This window comes from Malurus melanocephalus, unplaced genomic scaffold, assembly GCF_030028575.1.
Source record: "Malurus melanocephalus ecotype Western Australia unplaced genomic scaffold, MMel_1.1 scaffold_416, whole genome shotgun sequence".
In the NCBI taxonomy this organism is placed as follows: Eukaryota; Metazoa; Chordata; class Aves; order Passeriformes; family Maluridae; genus Malurus; species Malurus melanocephalus.
Window position 1 is genome coordinate 390,025 of NW_026623648.1, and position 18,580 is coordinate 408,604.

At 42.1% G+C, this 18,580-nt stretch overlaps 1 protein-coding gene across 2 annotated transcripts in view; it reads left to right on the forward strand.

The window, feature by feature from the left end:
* COP1 (COP1 E3 ubiquitin ligase) overlaps positions 1 to 18,580 on the forward strand; it is a 124,191-nt gene that overhangs the window by 83,360 nt on the left and 22,251 nt on the right. For both annotated transcript variants that reach the window (XM_057379657.1, XM_057379656.1), the window contains exons 16-18: positions 3,395 to 3,512; positions 7,328 to 7,452; positions 8,548 to 8,708. In XM_057379657.1, the coding sequence (XP_057235640.1) occupies positions 3,395 to 3,512; positions 7,328 to 7,452; positions 8,548 to 8,708 (404 nt within the window). The remainder of the gene's footprint in view (positions 1 to 3,394; positions 3,513 to 7,327; positions 7,453 to 8,547; positions 8,709 to 18,580) is intronic.

An 18,580-nucleotide genomic window follows, 5' to 3' on the forward strand; every position in this document is an offset into this window, starting at 1 on the left:
TTGCCCTTTTCCTGCCARCTGGACCTTGTGAATTTATGAGCAGCTGAGCAGCAAGGGATGCCATCCTTCGCTGACAAGGGTTATATTTACTGAAGAGGTGGCAAGATCTCTCAGAAGTTTGGAGAACTCTGAATTCTTGATTAGTTGTCACTAGATGGCTCAAAGGTGAAAGCAGCAGCATCTTAAGGGAAGTAAGCTGAGCGTAATGGAAAAGCACTATTTATAAACTGAGGCTTTTGGTCAGAGATCTCTCAGCARCAGTGGCAGAGCTTAGCTGCCCTTTTTGCCTTCTGAGATCACTTTAAAATATTTGTATAAAAATAAAATTCCTTGCCAGCAAACATTTGAATTCAGAAGGTGCAGCAGCAGATTTCTGTTWTTCTCAGCCTCTGCTGTGACGTTGAACTAGATGAGAATTGCTCTGGAGTGTTTAATTTGTTATGAAATATATACTTATTCTTTCCCATTATTTCATAAATATTTAAATTAAGCCTGAATGCAGTAGAAAGGGTGACACAGGGAGCTGTTGTTGCCCAAGGGTTGGGCAGGAGGCTTTAACTCTGTAAATGTGAATTCCWAATTCTAAGTGAGTTTTCTGGTCGGGGTGGAAACGAAATGAATTATGATTTTAATGTTCATTTTGAGGAGCAAACAAGAAGCAAATAGCCCTGGTATTGCTGGTTAGCAGTGSAGCATGGTCCATGGTCTGCCAGGGATGGAAGGGCAGCAGCCAGTGCTGGGATGCTGGACGAGCTTGTAGGTTCTTGTGGAGTTCATGAAGTGTTTGATTGCCCTCCCTGCCCACTCCATTTCCCTTACCTTCAGCTGCCCCTTGGGAATAATTAATTTCCTGAGCCTCCCAGAGCACCCTGCCACCCCACCTTGGACCTACTGGTGTGCCAGGGATGCTGCTCATCTCAGACAATTTCACTTCATCAAAGTGTACCAGGTGAGGCTGCTGCTGGGGTACCTGGGAGTTGTATTTTTCTCATTTAGCTTCACTTTGGGGCTCTCTATTTCCTCAGCAGATGGCATTTTTATCATATTTTTTGCAAAGTCCATATGGCCTACAAGAGAGAGTATCTCTTCAATTGTAAAACATGACCACCTGTTCAGATTTTAATGAATGCAGGGAGCGTTCGTCTTCATGCATCTACTTAAAAATAGATGCTTCAATTGAATTTTAAAAAAAGCAAACAAACAACTAAAACTCAGTTGGGCACCAACACTTCATCTGCTAAAATAATCAATTAATAATTAAGTGGTTAATTTTAGAACCCACTGGCCTTTCTGTTTYCCTGGGACTCACTGTGATGAGAGCAGACAGTGATTGATTGCCCTGCCAATGCCCAGAGGCACAGCCCTGCTGGGGCCAGATGCCGGCAGGCTTGGAGCTGTTTACTGGAATATTTGGAAGGTGAATGCAACTTCGTGGCTCTGCTCTGCAAATGGACTTGTCTGCCCTGCCACGGCACTCTCCTCTCTGCATTGCTCCAACTGCTCACATCCAGCCATCCACAGGTATCTCTCTCCCTGCCGCTTTCTGAAGGATAAAATCTGGTGCTCAAAAAGGTGCCCTAATGATGGGCCAATGTTGAAACTAAGCAAAAATAGACTTGAAAGACTGATTCCTAATAAAAAGCCCTGCTAGAATCATTCTGCTCATTAAAATAACAATTGCCAGTTAACTATTTCATAGCTCTCACAAGTCTGCTGAAAAAGTGTGGTTTTGGCACAGATGAAAAACTGTGGAGATTTTTGGCTTCAGTTTTCAGAGAAGTATAAGAGACCAAGATGCCCAAATCTTGTTAGAGTGTTAATGCTTTATTCAAAGTCCCTTAGAAAATTAACCCCTTATTCATTAAACCTATTGCAACATCATGTTATTCTACAGCTGATTAAAATTACCAAATTGTAGGAGCACACTGGGATTTTGGTTGTTTGGAGGTTTAGTATTTCACAGGTGAAAGACAAAGGAGCTGTTTGAAAGAGTGCTTGGGGCCCAGCACCTTCAGTGCTGGTAGTAAGGGATGCAATAACTGCTGGTTTCAACACAGCAGAGTAATTTGGCAGTGTAAGTRGTGGAGAAAACTAGGTGTGGCTCCTTGGAACCATGCTTTCACACCTTGAAGAGGAAGAGAGCCAGGCATCTTTACCAGAAAGATCTCTGAACCAGTCATCTGCAGAGAGTAAAGTGCTGGAAGAGTGAGAGGAGAAGGTGACTTACYTGCCCACCTTGTTTTATTGAAGGTGTTTCTGACACAGTTCCTGCCCCATCCTGCCACGGCCACCAATTAACTTCTTAACCTGGGGGAGAAGCCCCCCTTGCTGGTCAGATGGTGGTTGCTGTAGTCTGATCAGTGTAAATCCAGTTATCTCTCAAACCACATGAGATTTTGAGACAGCAGGTCTCTCAGCTGTACAGAAGACAACAAATAGCTGTAGCTATTGGGATTTAAATTCATTTATATGTAATCCTTGTGATAGACTTCCACCAGTGGGGTGGTATTGCAGTGGGAGGAGGGTCAGAGCAGTTTTCAGCTGATGTCTGGGTATCACAAATTGCTCAGTGAGAGGGATGTCTGGTTTGGTTTCCATGTGTGTGGCCTTCTCTCCCTGTGTTTCCAGAATAGCAAGGGATAAGTAAATRAAATTCAACATTAAAGGCTGRAAGTTAGGAAGGGAGAATCTTATTWACCTTATTGAGCTGGAAAGARCCAYTGGGAGGGTGTTTGGGGTTTTCTYTTCTTATTTTTCTGTTTTCTTGGGAATTGACATTTAGTTGTGCAGTAAAGAAAATGTATTACTAATTCTGTTGTGATCTCTTTTATGTGATTGTGGCACTGCAGCACATCTGTGAATTAAATCTTAAGATGAACTGGAATTTAGTCTGTTCCCTCATTAGCAGAAATGCTAATTCTTTCTTGATTGGTAATAAAGTCAGAGAAGAGAAACAAAAAACAGAGTATGAAGGCTATCCATCTAGAAGCAAGCATAACAACTTTAATCATGTTTTTCCACAACCCAGTTTAAGTAGCAGACTGAGTTTTTAGCCTTGAGTTCTTCAACAGTTTTCCAAGAGGAGACATCTTGAAGAAGGAAAAGGAGGATGGTGGGAATTAGAAATGGCAATTGGAGTGGCTGGGCAGGGAGCTGAGAAGGCAGGCAGAGGAGATTGGGGTCGTTTTAGCTGCTGCCTTGAACACAGGTCTTACAGGTTCATGGGTTTGCAGGAGGACACGTGTACAGGCACGCACATGTGAATGCACCTTTTTCTCTTCCTGACCCTCTGAGAGGGAGCTTGGACTCTTGTGGAATGAGTTTTGGGGCTGATTGAGGAAGCCTGCTTAATCCCAACTGATGAAATTTTGCCCCTTCTCTTCCTTGTCTCCAGATCACTGTGTTCACTACTATGACCTTCGCAACACTAAGCAGCCCATCATGGTGTTCAAAGGGCATCGCAAGGCAGTCTCCTATGCAAAATTCGTGAGTGGGGAAGAAATCGTCTCTGCGTAAGTGTTGCCTTTTACGTAGGCTAAGAGCTTTGTAGCCCTCGCTTTGCAGTGYTCTTCAAGTTCACCTGTGTGGGTGGCTGCTCTCACAGGCTGCTGTGCTTTTGGGAAGCAGATCGTTGCTTTTCTCTGAGACAAAAATAGAAATTCATTCCTAGTGTCACTTGGCTGTGCTCTGTCTTGTGAAGCTAAAATGCTGAACAGGAATGTGAAGACAACTAAATCTGGCTCCTGTCTGCAAGCCCTGACTTTAGGAAGCTGCAGGTAGACTTCACTCTCACTGTGTGCACTGAGGGTGCTCCTGACAGAGCTCTGTGATAGAGAAAGCTGCTGGTAGAGTCCTGGGGATAATAATCTACAATAAAACACAGCTGATGAATGACAGAAGTGAACAAATAGTACCACTATGTGTAAGGCGACCATAGCTATAGCCTGAGAGCAGTTCAAGTAGGACTGACTGATTTGTTCTCTGGTACTTTATTACCTGCTCCATGAAGGCCCTTTTAAGGGTTATATTTGGGTTAGAAAATAGACAAAGAGAAGCTGTGTTTCATGGCCCTAATAATAGCATGCAGCTTTYCAGCTAGGATAGACAATAAGATCTGCTCTCTGGAGGAGTAATACTCTCCAGCTTCTGTTCAGTTACATGGCCAGATGTGTCTGCCCCAAAGCAAGSTGTGGCTGCCTCTGTTCTAGGTAGGTTTTCAATCACATCAGAATGAATGTGTCTGTCAGGTTGCATAGTGAAAATTTGGAATGATTGGCTACAAGCCTCTTCAATAACCCAGAGGTGAACCCCTCTTACATAGTTGGGAAGGTGGGGTGCTGCAGGGGGATCTTTGATCTCAGCATATTTGTGTTTACACCCRAGGGCAGCAGGGATGGATCACAGATTTAGTCCCAGGAGCTATGCCTGCTGCCCTGTGCTGAGCAGTGGTTGTCCAGTTTGGCTCTGTCCCATGTTTTTACACAGTGAAACAGAGCATTTTAAGTGTATTCAGGCTGCAAAGGAGTTACTCTGAGCTGAGCTGCGTGATGGAGGATTCCCTGGTGGCTTCTGGTACAGTTTATATTTAATCAGCTCCTTGCTTCTTATTTTCATTTACATTATAACTGTAAGGCTGCAAATTCATATCTAGAATGCAGAGAAAATTAAATTTAATGCTGCAAATTCATCTCTAGAACACAGAGAAAATTAAATTTAATGCTTTGAACCAAATTTCTGTTAGAAAAGGTGTTTAAGGAGGAGGCTAGGAGTGTTTTACAGCCATAATCATGCGGAGCATCATTAATGGGATGTTTTAGGACAGAATGGCCCTGTCCTTCTTGGGCCAGCATTCTGAGAAAGCATCTCMTAAAGTTCTGAGAGGAGTTACCAATAGAGCTGTCAGAGCTGTCAGCCTTGAACAGGCAGCAACAGGGTGAAGGGACTAACTGAAGGGTTCACCTACATTTTTGTGTGAATAGGGAGAAATGTCAGAGCAGATTTTTTTCCTGTCTTTCTGAGTAGTGACAACAGCAGCAGTCATTCTCAAAAATCAGGCACTAATTTAAGAAAAAATAATATGTATATTCAGATTCTCTAGATTTCTAGCTRAAGTTGTTCTGTGGATTGCATTGATTTTCTTTGACTTGTAGAGTTAGGTTTCAACCTCAAGGGTGTTCAGAACTGCCTGRTATTTTGCACAACACATTGATTGCAGTGCTGATTTACAGAGAGACAGATTTAACAGAGCAGCACAACCAGGATGTTTRTTTGGAGAGGACATGAAACCAGAAGAGCACTGTAACACTACCAGGATCAATGGCCTTTTTCTCTCCTTGCTGTCCAAGGGTGGATAGCTTYCTTCTTTCATGGCATGCTCATCCTAAGCAATGTAAAAAAGGTTAGAGCTTGATGGAAATTTGTTAACAGTAAAAATTTTCCATTAGTATTACACTGTAGTGTTTTTATTTTAATGAAGACACCTAGTATGCATGCCAGTAAAATATACAGGTTAAGTGCCTATGTATCTGAGGTGGTCTTGATGGGATAGCTAAGAGCAGCAGCTGCCATAGGAGTCTGACAGCTTGAGGCCCAGGGATTAGTCTTTTGCTGCATTTCTCTGGCTGCAGGAAAGTATCATTTACAGGCAATTCTGAAGCTTTTAAAATAMGTATTTTAAAAATACAGCTGTCCTAATAGCACAGAAGGCACCTGCCTGTACTTGTGGGCCACYTTTTTGCCTTCTCTAAGCTGTTTCCTTGAGAGTAAGGAAAAGGGAAGGCAGAGTGAGCAGCAGCATCAGGCAGGGACAGAGTGGAAAAAGCACCAGGCAGAGAAGCTGAATGCTCTGTTTTGGGCCTCCCATCTCAATCTGGGGTTAAGAACCCTCTCCTACTTAAGTCAATGTTACAAATTTGTTCATCAGTATTATATGTTAGTATGAGGTCATACTAACCCCATACTAACTAGTACTGATGAACAAATCTTGCTGCAGCTCCTTTATTGTTCCTTTGTCATTCCAGCTGTCATTGAAGACTGAGATAAGCTTTTTTGCAGGATAATACAGGGTGCATCTCTCCTTTTTTTTCTGTAATTTTAGGTAAATAGGACGTTGGTGTTGAGCTAATGTCATATGTCATTGGCARTATTTGATGGATATTGTGTAGTTTGAGTTTTTTCCTTTCAGCTCTAAATATTCAGGAAGCAGCAAGGTTGGGTAACATGACCTGCATGGAGGAGCATTGCCTGCTTCTCCCTGCCACCCAGGAGGCTGGCAAGTCTTGCTCCCAATCTCTTCAAAATTTAAGGATCAGAACAGCACTATCCCTTTCCTAAAACAGGCTTCATCGGCCTCCAGTTCCACCATACCACCATTTGTTCCCCCACTGTGTAAGTCATTGAGTGCCACAATACCAGAGTCATGTAAGCAGTGATTGATAGGAAATGCCTGTCAAGTGACAGACTATGTTCATGTCTCTTTAGCTTTCAGGGAAAAAATGAATCCTATGTCTCCTGGAAATGCGGGATCTTTCTATTCAAGTTGASCTCTGCCAGACAGTGGAGATTACTAACCCCAAAGGCAAAATGTTTTCTTACAGTAAACAGAAAAACATTTTGAGGCAGGTATATTTGTATGTGGGGAAATCCATGGAAAACAACAATTTTGATTTAATCCAAACATATTTTGAATATTTTGAATAATAATATTTAGCTCCCTGACAAGGTGAAAAAAAGTAGAAGCTTGAGTTCTGCATCCATGCAATCTCGATTACACATGAGAAAAACAGATCCATTTAATGTTGACAGTAGCTCTGAGCCCCCATAGGGTTTTCTGGTTTGCTTTTTGGTATTGGGCAGGAGGAGGAGAACATGCTTCGGGCAGCTGGGGAGTGAAGCAACTGCTCCCTACCCAAGCCCTGGAAAGACATGAATGAGAGTTGCAGCTGGCAYGGAGAAGGGAACAGATTTTATCCATGCTGTAAAGGTTTAAAAAATAAATAAATTTGGTGTGTTTTGGATCTGTGAGTATCTTGAGGAGACAGTAATGGCCCAAAGGCCATACAGTTCAGCAGAGGGCTCTGCAATTGATAGGAGAAAGGAAGTGCARTGCTTCAGAGAAGTTTTTATTCGAACATATAATGTGTTTTGATGGGCTTCTAAAATAATGTGATACCTTTCTGAGCTTGCATATGATTGAAAGTGGGATAAATCTCCTGGTGTGCACTAAGGCTTCCTACATTTACATTGTCATTGGATTGTTRAGGAGCAGGGTGGCCAGGGAGGAGTTCCTGCCATATGGCAGCAGTGTAACTTTAGGTACTGTTTTCAGGTCAACAGACAGTCAGCTGAAGCTGTGGAACGTAGGGAAGCCTCACTGCTTGCGCTCCTTCAAGGGTCACATCAATGAGAAGAACTTTGTAGGGCTTGCATCCAACGGAGACTACATTGCCTGTGGTGAGTAGAGCAGCCATCCTGACGTGCTGATGGGATTCCTTGGAGCTGGGGCCTTCCCTGTTGCAAAGCACACCAGCACTTGTGCTATATAGCTGTGTGAGTTTTTTAATGGAAAATTTTTCTGAGCTTCCATCCTCCTTCCCCTCCCAGGGAATGGCGTTAGCAGCCCTGACCTAAGGGGGTCTATAGATGGTGTTCTTCCATTGCAGATGAGTTTTTTGTGCATGAAGGTTCAGACTTGCTGTCATCAAAATCAACTACTAATGACATTGCTRTTGATATAATTTATGTCTTTCAAGATTACCAACTGGCACATCCTCATACATCACCCTTAGCCTGGGCTACACAAGGATCCAGTACTTGTCACATAGTGTGGYGTTCTGTGTGGTGAAGTAATAGTGCCCACATCACAAACAGCTCCTTAGGAGAYTGAATCATTAGTTACCCCTTTGGCTGTTCCTGTCCTTTCACTGCTTAAGCCAGGCTRTCAAAGCTCTGTAAATCCACAGCTCTTGGTGAGAAAGCAGTGACAGGCTGAAAGCTGTGGGATGAGGAGGACAGCTGTGSCAGCACTGAAGGGAGGACCTTAGCTTGTATGTTCTCTCATCTCTGTGCAGCTTGCAAGGCAGAAATTGGGATGGATTTCTAAATAAAGCCTGCACAGTCTAGTCTCTCTTGCTTAAGCCTCCGTAGACCAAACTGTCATACTTGATTATGGCAAGCAAAACTTTCATACTGCTACCTGCCTTTGAGCTGTGGCTCTGAACAGGCGGGATGCAGGGCAATTCATGTGGTAGTGCAGATGCTCTGCTCAAAATGCTCTGCCCTGAGGAAGTTGTGGAGGGTTCTTGGGATCTTGTGAGTTTTGCAAACGTGTTGCATGCTGCAGTTGTCTTGTAATAGCACTATGTCCTATTATTAAGTGTGATGGAAGTTTGCTGTGGAGCACTTCCAACTGCCAGGGCACCATGAGTACAGTGCTAGCTAMAGGGAAATGTCTAGTCTTGTCTTAAACAATGAAAGAACTAAGAACCCTTATTTCTGTTTCTCTTACCAGAACCTAATCTTRCATACTTGTATTTTTTTTGTTTCTAGGAAGCGAAAATAATTCCCTTTATTTATACTATAAGGGCCTCTCAAAGACACTGCTGACRTTCAAGTTTGATACAGTCAAAAGTGTCCTGGACAAGGACCGGAAAGAAGATGACACAAATGAGTTTGTGAGCGCTGTGTGCTGGAGAGCACTTCCAGATGGGGTAAGCTTTGTACTTGGGCACAGAAGGAGTGCCTCCTGCTTTCTCACAAAATAGTCCTGCTGAAGGTTTGACTGCACTTGGTGTTTTCCTCTTTGTGGGAAAATTAAGGGTACTGCAGGTTGTTGTGAGAATGTGATGGTCTGCAGGRTAACTGACATGCTGGGGGAGAAGAGACTGCTGTGATCTTAACTCTTCCACCTGGGTATTTGAATTCCTCTATATGGCATCTGAAATCCCAAAAGCAKCCTTGTATTTCTGACACTTGGTGATTTTTGTGGGTGCATTAGTGGGTTTTTTGTTGTTTCAATGTCAGCACCTGCAAATGGAGTGGAGCCTTGTCTCAGTGTTCCTGTGCCTATCTGGGCTTGCTCATTGGAACACAGCTTTTGTGTTTAGATAAGCAGATACGTAAAGGAGGTGAGCACAGRCTGCAGTCACCTCAGTGACTGTTCCAGACACAGTGAATTCACATCCCTGGCATGTGTACTKATGTGGCACACAGACCTAACACAGCTTTTGTCAGAGTGGCCTTTCAGAACAGGGCTACTCTGGAGAACAAAATGCTGCTTTTGAATTCAGAGTGCTCTTGAAAAGCTTGCATAAAAAAAATTGAGCTAGTAACTCTTTTTATCGACAAGGTTTTCAGATCAGATACTTAATGGGCCTGTTGGGAGGGGTGGAAAGGAGTTGATCTTAAATGCAGTCTCACAAGTTGAGCTGAAGTGATATGTTGTCTAATTGATAGCCTGAGATGTGCATTCACAAAAACAGCATTTTGGAAGGGTGACAYCTACTAGTCTGCTTTCTTCATGTGCAGACACTACCCCAGCAACTGTGATTCATTTGTCACTGACATAAACTCACTTCAGATGGATGCTTCTGACCTAAAACAAAAATAAACCCACATGTCTGGAGCTGCTCTTTGTGTTTAAAAGTAAGAAGTAGGCTGTTGTAGTTTGAAYAGAGGGCATGAGACTCAGTGATGTACAGTCACCAGATTCTTTCTGGCTGGGGATTTAGGAGGGCTTGGTATACACGTCATGTCTCAGGTGAAGAGTGGCTGTTTCAAGTTTGGTAATTTGTCTTTCTGCTGGATAAAAACATGCTGTGGGAACCTGTGTGTCCAGAAGTGCCTTTCCTTGAACTGCCTTCACTTTAGTGTTTGGATTGTCTTGCCCACTGCTCTTCTGGGCATCYCTTCTACAGGCAGTAACAGAGATGTCTCACCCCAGGGTTATTTCTGTTGCCATCCACTCYTTAGCAGTCTTTTCTGTGATAAATGTGCTGTGATAGACCTTCTGCTTAAGTGACTGAGAAACTTCTAAGCAGTYACCAAGGGCTGTCAAACAATTCTTCATAACCAGGATGAAAAATATTCTACAAAAATGTAATAGTTAAATCAAGCCCATCAAGATCACTCAAAATAATGTTCAGGCTTCACTCCATTAAGCAGGATTCAGAATCCATTGCTGTTCTGATCTTTTTTTTTTCTCTAGCATTAATCTGTTTTTCCCTGGGCTGCTTCTAAATGAGCCTGTTTCTCCCGTGGCAGCCCCAGTGCCTGGTTCTTTTTTAAAAAGCAGGAAAAGGCTGCCTGTAATTGAAGAGCTACTGGCTGAGTGCATTTTGCCTCTGCCTATGGTACATACCAAGCAAGCAGCCTCRCTTGCTTCTGCCAGGAGGCCTCAGTGTTTCCTTGCACCATATCTTTTCACTGATCCAGCTGCACATTCTTTTTCCCTTTTACTGATGCAGCGATCCTGTCTGACCTAATTGAGATTTTTGCTCATGTTCTTAGGAGATTAAATTACTGCRCAGCCAAAGGTCAGTTATGTCCACAAAGTCTTATTCAAATGATGAAACWCTCCTATTTTCCATTTTGATAATGTTTTTTCAATTTGTCACGATTTTTTTCAAATGGGCTTTGCAAATACAGGCTTCCCTAAAAGCTGACATGTTTTTTTCTGATGCTTGGCTGAACCGTAGAAGGCCTGTGCCCCATAGTGCTGTCAGCATCTGCAGAATTCAGGGAACCCATAGCCTATTTCTGGTTTAATTACAATTTCGATGATAGATGAGTCACTCTGCCTTAGTTTCCTAATTATAAGAATTACTACACATATACTCCTCACTGCTGGCTGTGATCCCCCCTGCCCTGCTGAAGGACTGTGTGTGTGGAGGCAGCTCCAGGCCAGCAGCCATGCAGAGCCCAGCCTGGGCTGGGAAATCTGCCCCAGATCCACTGGCAGCACAGTGAGCAAGTTTTACATTGCTGTGGGCACAGTGTTCTCCATTCCTTGCTGGGCTGGTTCAAAGCATCTTGCTCGTTCCATGCTATGGTCACTGGACAGCATCTTCAGTTTGCTGCTGAGAGTTGTTCCTGAGGGGTGGGAGATGCTGACACAGCCTTTCTCCAGGGCTTCCCAGTGGAGCAGACTCTCAGTTTCCATGCAGTGTTGCTCTCAGGGATTGTTCTTTAATTAACCTTTTGRGATGAGATGAATAAATTTCAGATCTGTCCGTTATCTTGGGAAGCATGAGTACATACATACACTCCTTCACTTCGTACACTTAAGTRCAAAATCTCAGATCCTAATTAAAACTTAACTACAGCTTTCAGCTGAAATGTCATTGATTCTTTCTTAAATCTATTTTTATATAATTCAAGCTTTTACTTCCTCCTGAGCCAAAGTCAAGCTGTGCAAGCAGCCCTTGCCAGAATCCATCTTTTTATTTTTTCCCCTGTGTGTTGCTTTTTCTTTGCTTACAAAGATGCAGAGACCTTTTTTCTGGAGCTGTCACCTTTCCAACTTAAAGGTCCAGCAGCACTTTCTTTTTACCTATACCAAAGCCATAATGAGAAAGAGAAATTACTCTCCTTTAGTGCTCGTTAGCATTTTGCACTAGGCTTACTCACTTTTTAAATCATAAAAGTGTTTAGAAATAAGCACTAGCTTGTAAGCTAAKTGTTAGATTCTTAGGGAAAGAAAAACAGGTAAACAAAAACCTCCCAGCAGGCCAACTATGAAGCAAACCTCTGCTTCTTGCAGTGTTGTTTTTTGGACAAAGGCAAATAGATTGTTTGATATTTTTTAAATAACACCTACTTCTTGTTTGTGGGGGAAACTATTTCTKCCTTCTTGTTTTATGCTAAAAGTTGATCAATATTTAAAAGAAGAGAATGCTTCAGGGTACTTTCTGCCTAAGTGATAAACATGAGTTAGACATGGAGATGCTTTTCAAAATTTTCTCTGAACCAAATCCTTTAATTTCCCAAGTCAAGGATTTTATATTATACATGTGTATATTAAATAGTGCATATATATAGTGCATATATATATACATGTATATATATATATAATGTATATACATTATATATGTGCCATCCATTTTAACCAACTTCATTTGAAATCAAGAGTCTTAGTCTTGAGATTGAACACAACAGTCTTCTATTTTAGTAGTATGTAAACAGGTGATGCTCTCAAATACAGGTATACTCTTGCATAGGGAAAGGATATTATAGTAGTGGTAGTAGCTCAGTGTGTTTAGGTGGGTAGAGATGTCTTATCTGTCTTGAAAGGGTCTCTCCAGTTATTTCTAGATATGTGGATCATAGCTGGAGGAGATTGGTTTGTACTTTGCTTTCTCTTATGAATACTACTGGAGGTGTTCTCCTTTGCTAAAGGGGACAGCTTTTGTTTGGACCTGCCCTGCCCTCGTGCAGAGTTTATGTGCCTCATACATGCTGTGTTAAATGAAAGGGCATGACAAGTAGCCCTTTTCCCAGTGATGGTTAGTGTTTCTCAAAAAGTAGCTGTTGAAAGAGAAACCAAGGCTGAGCCTGCTCCCAGGACAGCAAAAAGGTATTAYAGCTGGACACAGAAGCAATTTGATTATGTAGATTAAACATGGCTCAATCTATCATAATCACTGTAAAGAAGCCATTTAATTTTGTACCTGTTTGCACAAGTATTCATTGCTGCTGATAAGMAGGTTACCAAGGAAGGATTTCACMAGCAGAAATGTTGAGGCTTTGATACCAGTGAGGAGATGCAGATAACTGGAGAAAGTCACGCAAATTAGCTTAGGTAAAGCTTTATGTACATTTTTTTTTTTTTCTTTTAAAGAAGGGAAATCCATTATGAAGAGTGCAGCTGTCTCTAACCAAAGAGGGATGGGTGGTGGGATGTGCTAGTAGATGAGTGCTGAGGTATCCTGGTGCTTGGGGCAAAGGCTCTCAATGGTAGGAAAGCATCTCCTCCACCTGAGTAGAAATCCATGCATGTGTTTKCTCACTTCATCACTCCTCTAATTAATATTTATGGGGGTCTCAAAACAATAATCTAACTCTGAAAGAGAGAAGGCAGCTTTGGGACTCCAGGCTTCAGGTTGGCTTTGGGCATTGTCCTATCATGGAAGTATCTTCATAATTAGCCCTGCATGTCTGAACTTCTCTTTGTTAATCTAAGAGAGTGAAATACTCCCTTCAAATAGGTTTTTGGTTCATCGTTTCAGAAAACAAGCTTTCATTCTATTTATTTATGATTTCTTCTGAACATTCAACTTTGTTTCTTAATGATACYGGGCTTGGATGCTTTAAATAGAAACATGTAATTGTACCACTGTGTGTTAGTCACTTAATAGTGCAGCAGTCTTGTTCAGTGATGAAAGGTAGCCATTTTTTGTTTCCCAGTAGCCTTACAAATGGTACACAGTGTACACAGGAGCTAGTCAGGGGCTCTGATAATTTACAATCAGCTAATTTGCTCCCTTCACAGGAATTAATTTGGCCAATACAAATTATTTCAGGATGTGATTCATTGTCACTTTAAAGCACTCATTAATTTAGRTGACTTATGAACATAAAAATGAAACCTCCTTTGTTATTCCCAAGTAATGGAATGCTAATTTAGTGTCATTCTTAAGTAACTTATATCAACTGTAACTGTATTTCTTATAGTTTGAAGTACAAATTCCAATGGGATTTGGGGGAGAAACAAGTAGCACTTGATACTTCATTGTTCCACTTTGCTGCTGAAATTTTGAAGTCTCAAAATTGGTGAGAATTTTTACTTCCAGCTTCAACTCAATGGTTGTTGTTTCATTTTACAGCATCCTCAACTACCTGTTCAGATGTCAGGAAATATCTAGGTAGAAACTAAAAGTTTAGGAGACAAATGTCTGCCTGGAGTGATCAGATCCCAGCTGTCCCTTGCCTGCCTCTGATACCAGTTGTGCCACAGGCACAGTTGTGAGTGGCTCCAGCTGCAGTATTTTCTGGAAGGGCATCTGCTGTTTTCTGACTCGTACTTTCTTTCCTGGACCAGGACTGGCCTGTAGCATTTGTGTGCAGCATCTCTCAAGCCAGTATCCTTGCAGGTTATCCTTCAGTACTGTCCCACACCACTGCTTCATGCTGGAAACACAGAGGTCATCATCTTCACTCTTGGGCTTGAAATGCACAGCAGTTTATGGAAGACTGAGAATGATCAGCTTCTAAAAAAACCAAGATGTGGCTTTGATCAGATTTATTCTGCTGGTTTTTCTCCCCCACCTGAAAATCTTAAAAGGTTTTTCTTGCTCCTGTGAAAACTGTCTAAGCTGTATAGACTGCATGCTGCAAGCTCACAGCTCTCTGTGATGGCTTCCCATCCTCTTGACATGCCCTCTGCTCTCTGGCCATTGGCAATGCTTTAAACACTGAGTTTTCTTTGACTTCTATTTTGCACTCTCCTTAGATAGTAAATGTATTTTATTTCTCTTCCATTCTAACTTTTTCATGTCTACTGCTCTTTGCTCTTCTGAAAATCTAAAATTTTCTTTAAAAACAAATGGAACTCAGAGCATCCATGTCCCAGGCATGCATCATACATGTTTGATCCCTGCATCCCCCCAATTTTAGCATATTAGTTATGTGTACCAACACACACTGTATATAGTGGTTTATGTGCTGCTTGAAAACTATTTTCTTGTGCAGAATATTTTCTAATTGCAGATAAAAGATGTCACAAGTTAAGTACATATGCTCCTTTGTGTTGAACATGCTCATATCCTTTCATATCCATATCTCTTCAAATGCTCTATTTTGGGCCCTATTTTGGGCTCTGTTTTTGCTGTGGTGAAGGAGAATTTAAAAAATACTCAGGTGACTAACAATATGTTATTCCCTGTCAAAAACCTTGGACTCCAAGTGTGGAGAACTTTGTGGGGGGAAAAAAATCATACTTTATTATTAACAGTTCATGCATTATATTGAAATCTCAGTCTGTTGACACCTTGATCCATGTGAGAGATCATCTTGATAATGTGACTATGCAAATGACAGGCTTTATGAGGAAGTGTTTAATTTTGAGTGTTCTGTAGAAGAAGAAAGATGCTGGTAAATGCTCTTTCCTTACTGTCTTCTCCCTGGTTGCTGAATGCCCTCAGCTTCCTCCCAGCAAGGGCATGACTGCACCATTGCTGCAGTGGAGCATCAGCAGGGATGAAGGGATCCAGGAGATTCCCTGACAGCCTGACCTCTGCCCACTGTTCTCCTCCTACCTGGTGTGTTTGGGGGCAAAAAAGTTTATTGCACCATTTATGTTCASTTTCAGGGCTCAAGGTGGCACACCAGTAGGGGTGGCTGGTACACGAGTACCTGTGTTAACTCTTCCTTTCCTAGATAAAGAGCAGCTGCCTGTGCCATCACTGAGGACAGAGGGGCTGAGTCTGGCCCTTTTGATCATCTCTGGAACTTCAGGTCCTCTGTGGTACTGCAGCACTCTGATATCATTGTAGTTTCTATTTTAAGAATAGCTTCTTMAAGAAATGGAGGTGGCTCAAGTTTTTCTTCTTCATTGGTTTTAACTTTACATTTGCAAGCTCAATTTTTCTCCTTCTGCAAGATGAGGCTTTTTTTGTCTTKCATAATCACAGAAAATTGCCACAGGGTCAGTGTTGTCTTGAAGTGAAGGCAGATGAAAGTCCACATTTATTGAATCAAGACAGTATTTACTCTTTCAGATTTCTACAGATATTTGCTCACCAGTGCATTTCTTCTAGTGCCCAGAGGAGTAGAGGGTGTAGTGTAGAGAGAACTGAGTCCCTTCTTAAAGAGGAGTAATCTTTTCTGGATTGAGTGAATGACATAGTGGCCTACATAACTCTTGAGTGCTCTTGACATTACAGTTCCAGTAGCTGATCCCAGTGGTGCAGCTGTAGAGATAATGGGTTGCAGATCATTGCTGGTGCAAGCAGAGGTCCAAGCAGGCTCTGGCTGTTTCCTAGGCTTTAAAAAATAAGAGCATCCCAGTAAAATCACAAATCATATTGCTGGGATACACACCATGATCTGGGTTGCAAAGAAGTGTCTCTGCAGCAGTCATTAAACTTGTAAGTGGATGTTTTTCTCCTGTGGGGACTCAGCTGCTTTAGTAACCATCCATTCTTTATTAAAGTATTAGTTTTATAACAGATGAACTGAAGTCAGGAATTCACATGGAACMTGGACTTCATTCTTGACTCCATCCTCAGCTCCCTGCTGAGGAGTATAATGTTACAAGGTGCAGCAGTGTGYATCTGTGGCCCTTGCATAAGCTATGTCCCAAACAGCACAACTTCGAGAAAATTATTTGTGTTACTTATACTGRGGTAGAGAGAAWAAGAAGAGCAGATTCATATTCAGAKAAMACATCAAGAATTAAATGATTGGACAACTGTTTTCCCTTTCCACCCAACCTCAGCAGTGCTGRTGTTGGGCCTCTTGGTCTGGGCTCTTATATGTATCCTGTTAGGCTCTAGAGACACTGATTAAATAATTGATTAGGCTGTTGTAGGGTTTGGGGGCTTTTCAGATGATGCCTAGAAAGCTATTTGTCATCAAGTGTAAGCTTCTCTCTTCCCATGCCTTATCTTAGCATTGTGCCTTTKTCTCGTGGCATTTCAGCTCCTGTGGGAATTAGGGGTGGTAGATGTGCTCTCCCTGCTCTCCTAACTCAGCCTTTGGGCAGGAAGGCTCACTCCTGGTATTTTTAGGGGRRCTTATARTCACAGAATCATGGAGTAGTTTGGGTTGAAAGGCACCTTTAGGGACCATCTAGTCCAACTCCCTGCAGTGAACATGAACACATTACATTAGAGCAGGTTGCTCAAAGTCCCATCCAACCTGCCTTGAACACTCCTAGGGATGGTGCTTCCACCACCTCTGTGGTCAATCTGTGCCAGTGCTCACCGCCCTCATTGTAAAAAAACTCTTTCATTGTATCTACTGTAAATTTGCTGTCTTTCAATTTATAACCATTCCCCCTTGTTCTGTTGCAAAAGACCCTACTGAAAAATTTGTCCCCATCTTTCTTAGAGGTTGCTTTTGAATACTGGAAGGCTGCAATAAAGWCTTCCCAGAGCCTTCTCTTCTCCAGGCTGAACAACCCCACCTGTCCTCACAGGAGAGATGTTCCTCCCCTCTRATCAGCTTTGTGGCCTCCTCTGGACCCATTGTATATGATGTGTAGTGTCCTGGAGCAGTGTCCCCTGAAACCAGGATGTCACAGAGGGATTCTGGCAACTTCTGTAGGTACTGAGCCAATATTGCTTGATCTCAAGCTCCAGCTAAAGCTGGTCTCCTCTGAGTCAGAGCATCTTCTATGTGAGTAGCCTTTGCTTTACTTTCCATTGCTGGGCTCATGCTGGCTCTTTTTTGTGTGAAGTGCCATCTGCTGAARTCCCTGGTTGGCACAAAGTGCTGGTGAGATGAGGTCTGAATGTCGGGAGCTGATCTCAGACARTGTTCAGTGTACTACAGAGCAGATGAAGGAGGTAATTTAAGAAAGGAGCTACCGGGTTAGAGCTGTGTGTCCCAGCACTTAATGCTAGAGGAGTACTTCAGTTTCAGAGCAACAAGACAAAAGCAAGAGTGAGGTAGGTTTTGAAATGCCACTGGCATTGGGCTCACCASTGCCTTTGAAGCCAGCTTCTGTGCAGGCACAGCATTTCCACAAGGGAGGGTTGTCTGCTGTCTCTGCTGCTTCAATTTGTTTTGTAACATCGTTACCTCTAACAAGTGACACTGCTTCAAATACAGTCAAAATGACCTCACAATACTGTGTTTTTCTTTTTTCTTTTCCCCATTCTTCAGTGCTAATATTGATGGCAAGTCCTGCCAGGCCAATAGTATTCAGCAGTCACAATTCATGAGCTGCATCAACCTTTTGCTCTAGCACTCCTAATTAAGCAATTTTAATGACAGGATTTAATGTTTTACAGAGTCTAAATGAAGTGGAAAAAATATTAACTGATTTTTTCCTTTCCAGCACAAGATTTTGATCAGATAATTTAACCTCTGGGTGAAAGGGAAGTAGAYGCATTTATGCATAGGTAGTTTTCTCTGCAAAAGCTTTACTTTGTGTACGTCTGTGCTTAATATAGTTACTGCTTGGCTTTGGGCATCCATTCTGGAGAGGTTTTGTGTGCTCTCTGCCCTTCTGTTGCCAGTAACAAAATCCCAAAGCCTTTTGAAATGCACTAACTTGTGACCAGCTTAATACCAATTGTGATGCATGTTAATAAAGCAAGAATTGAGGCTTGCAAAAACAACTGCTCAGACTGGTTCTCTAGCAGCAACAAGATTTGTATGCTTTTAACCCATTTAAATTTCTTTTGGTGGTGTTCTGCTCTAACTCTAGCTAATGCTAGATGAGCTAGGTATGTGTACAGAGTGAAAATGGTCTCTCTTTTGAAGGCAATTTTGTGTCTGAATTGAAACTACCTAGGAGACATAATTATTTTATATAGGTTACACACAGAATTATAATAATCRGTCTTTTCTAAGGAAGAGAAAGCCAGTATGACAGGAAAGTTATGTTTAGTAATGTAATGAGGGCCTTTTTGACAGA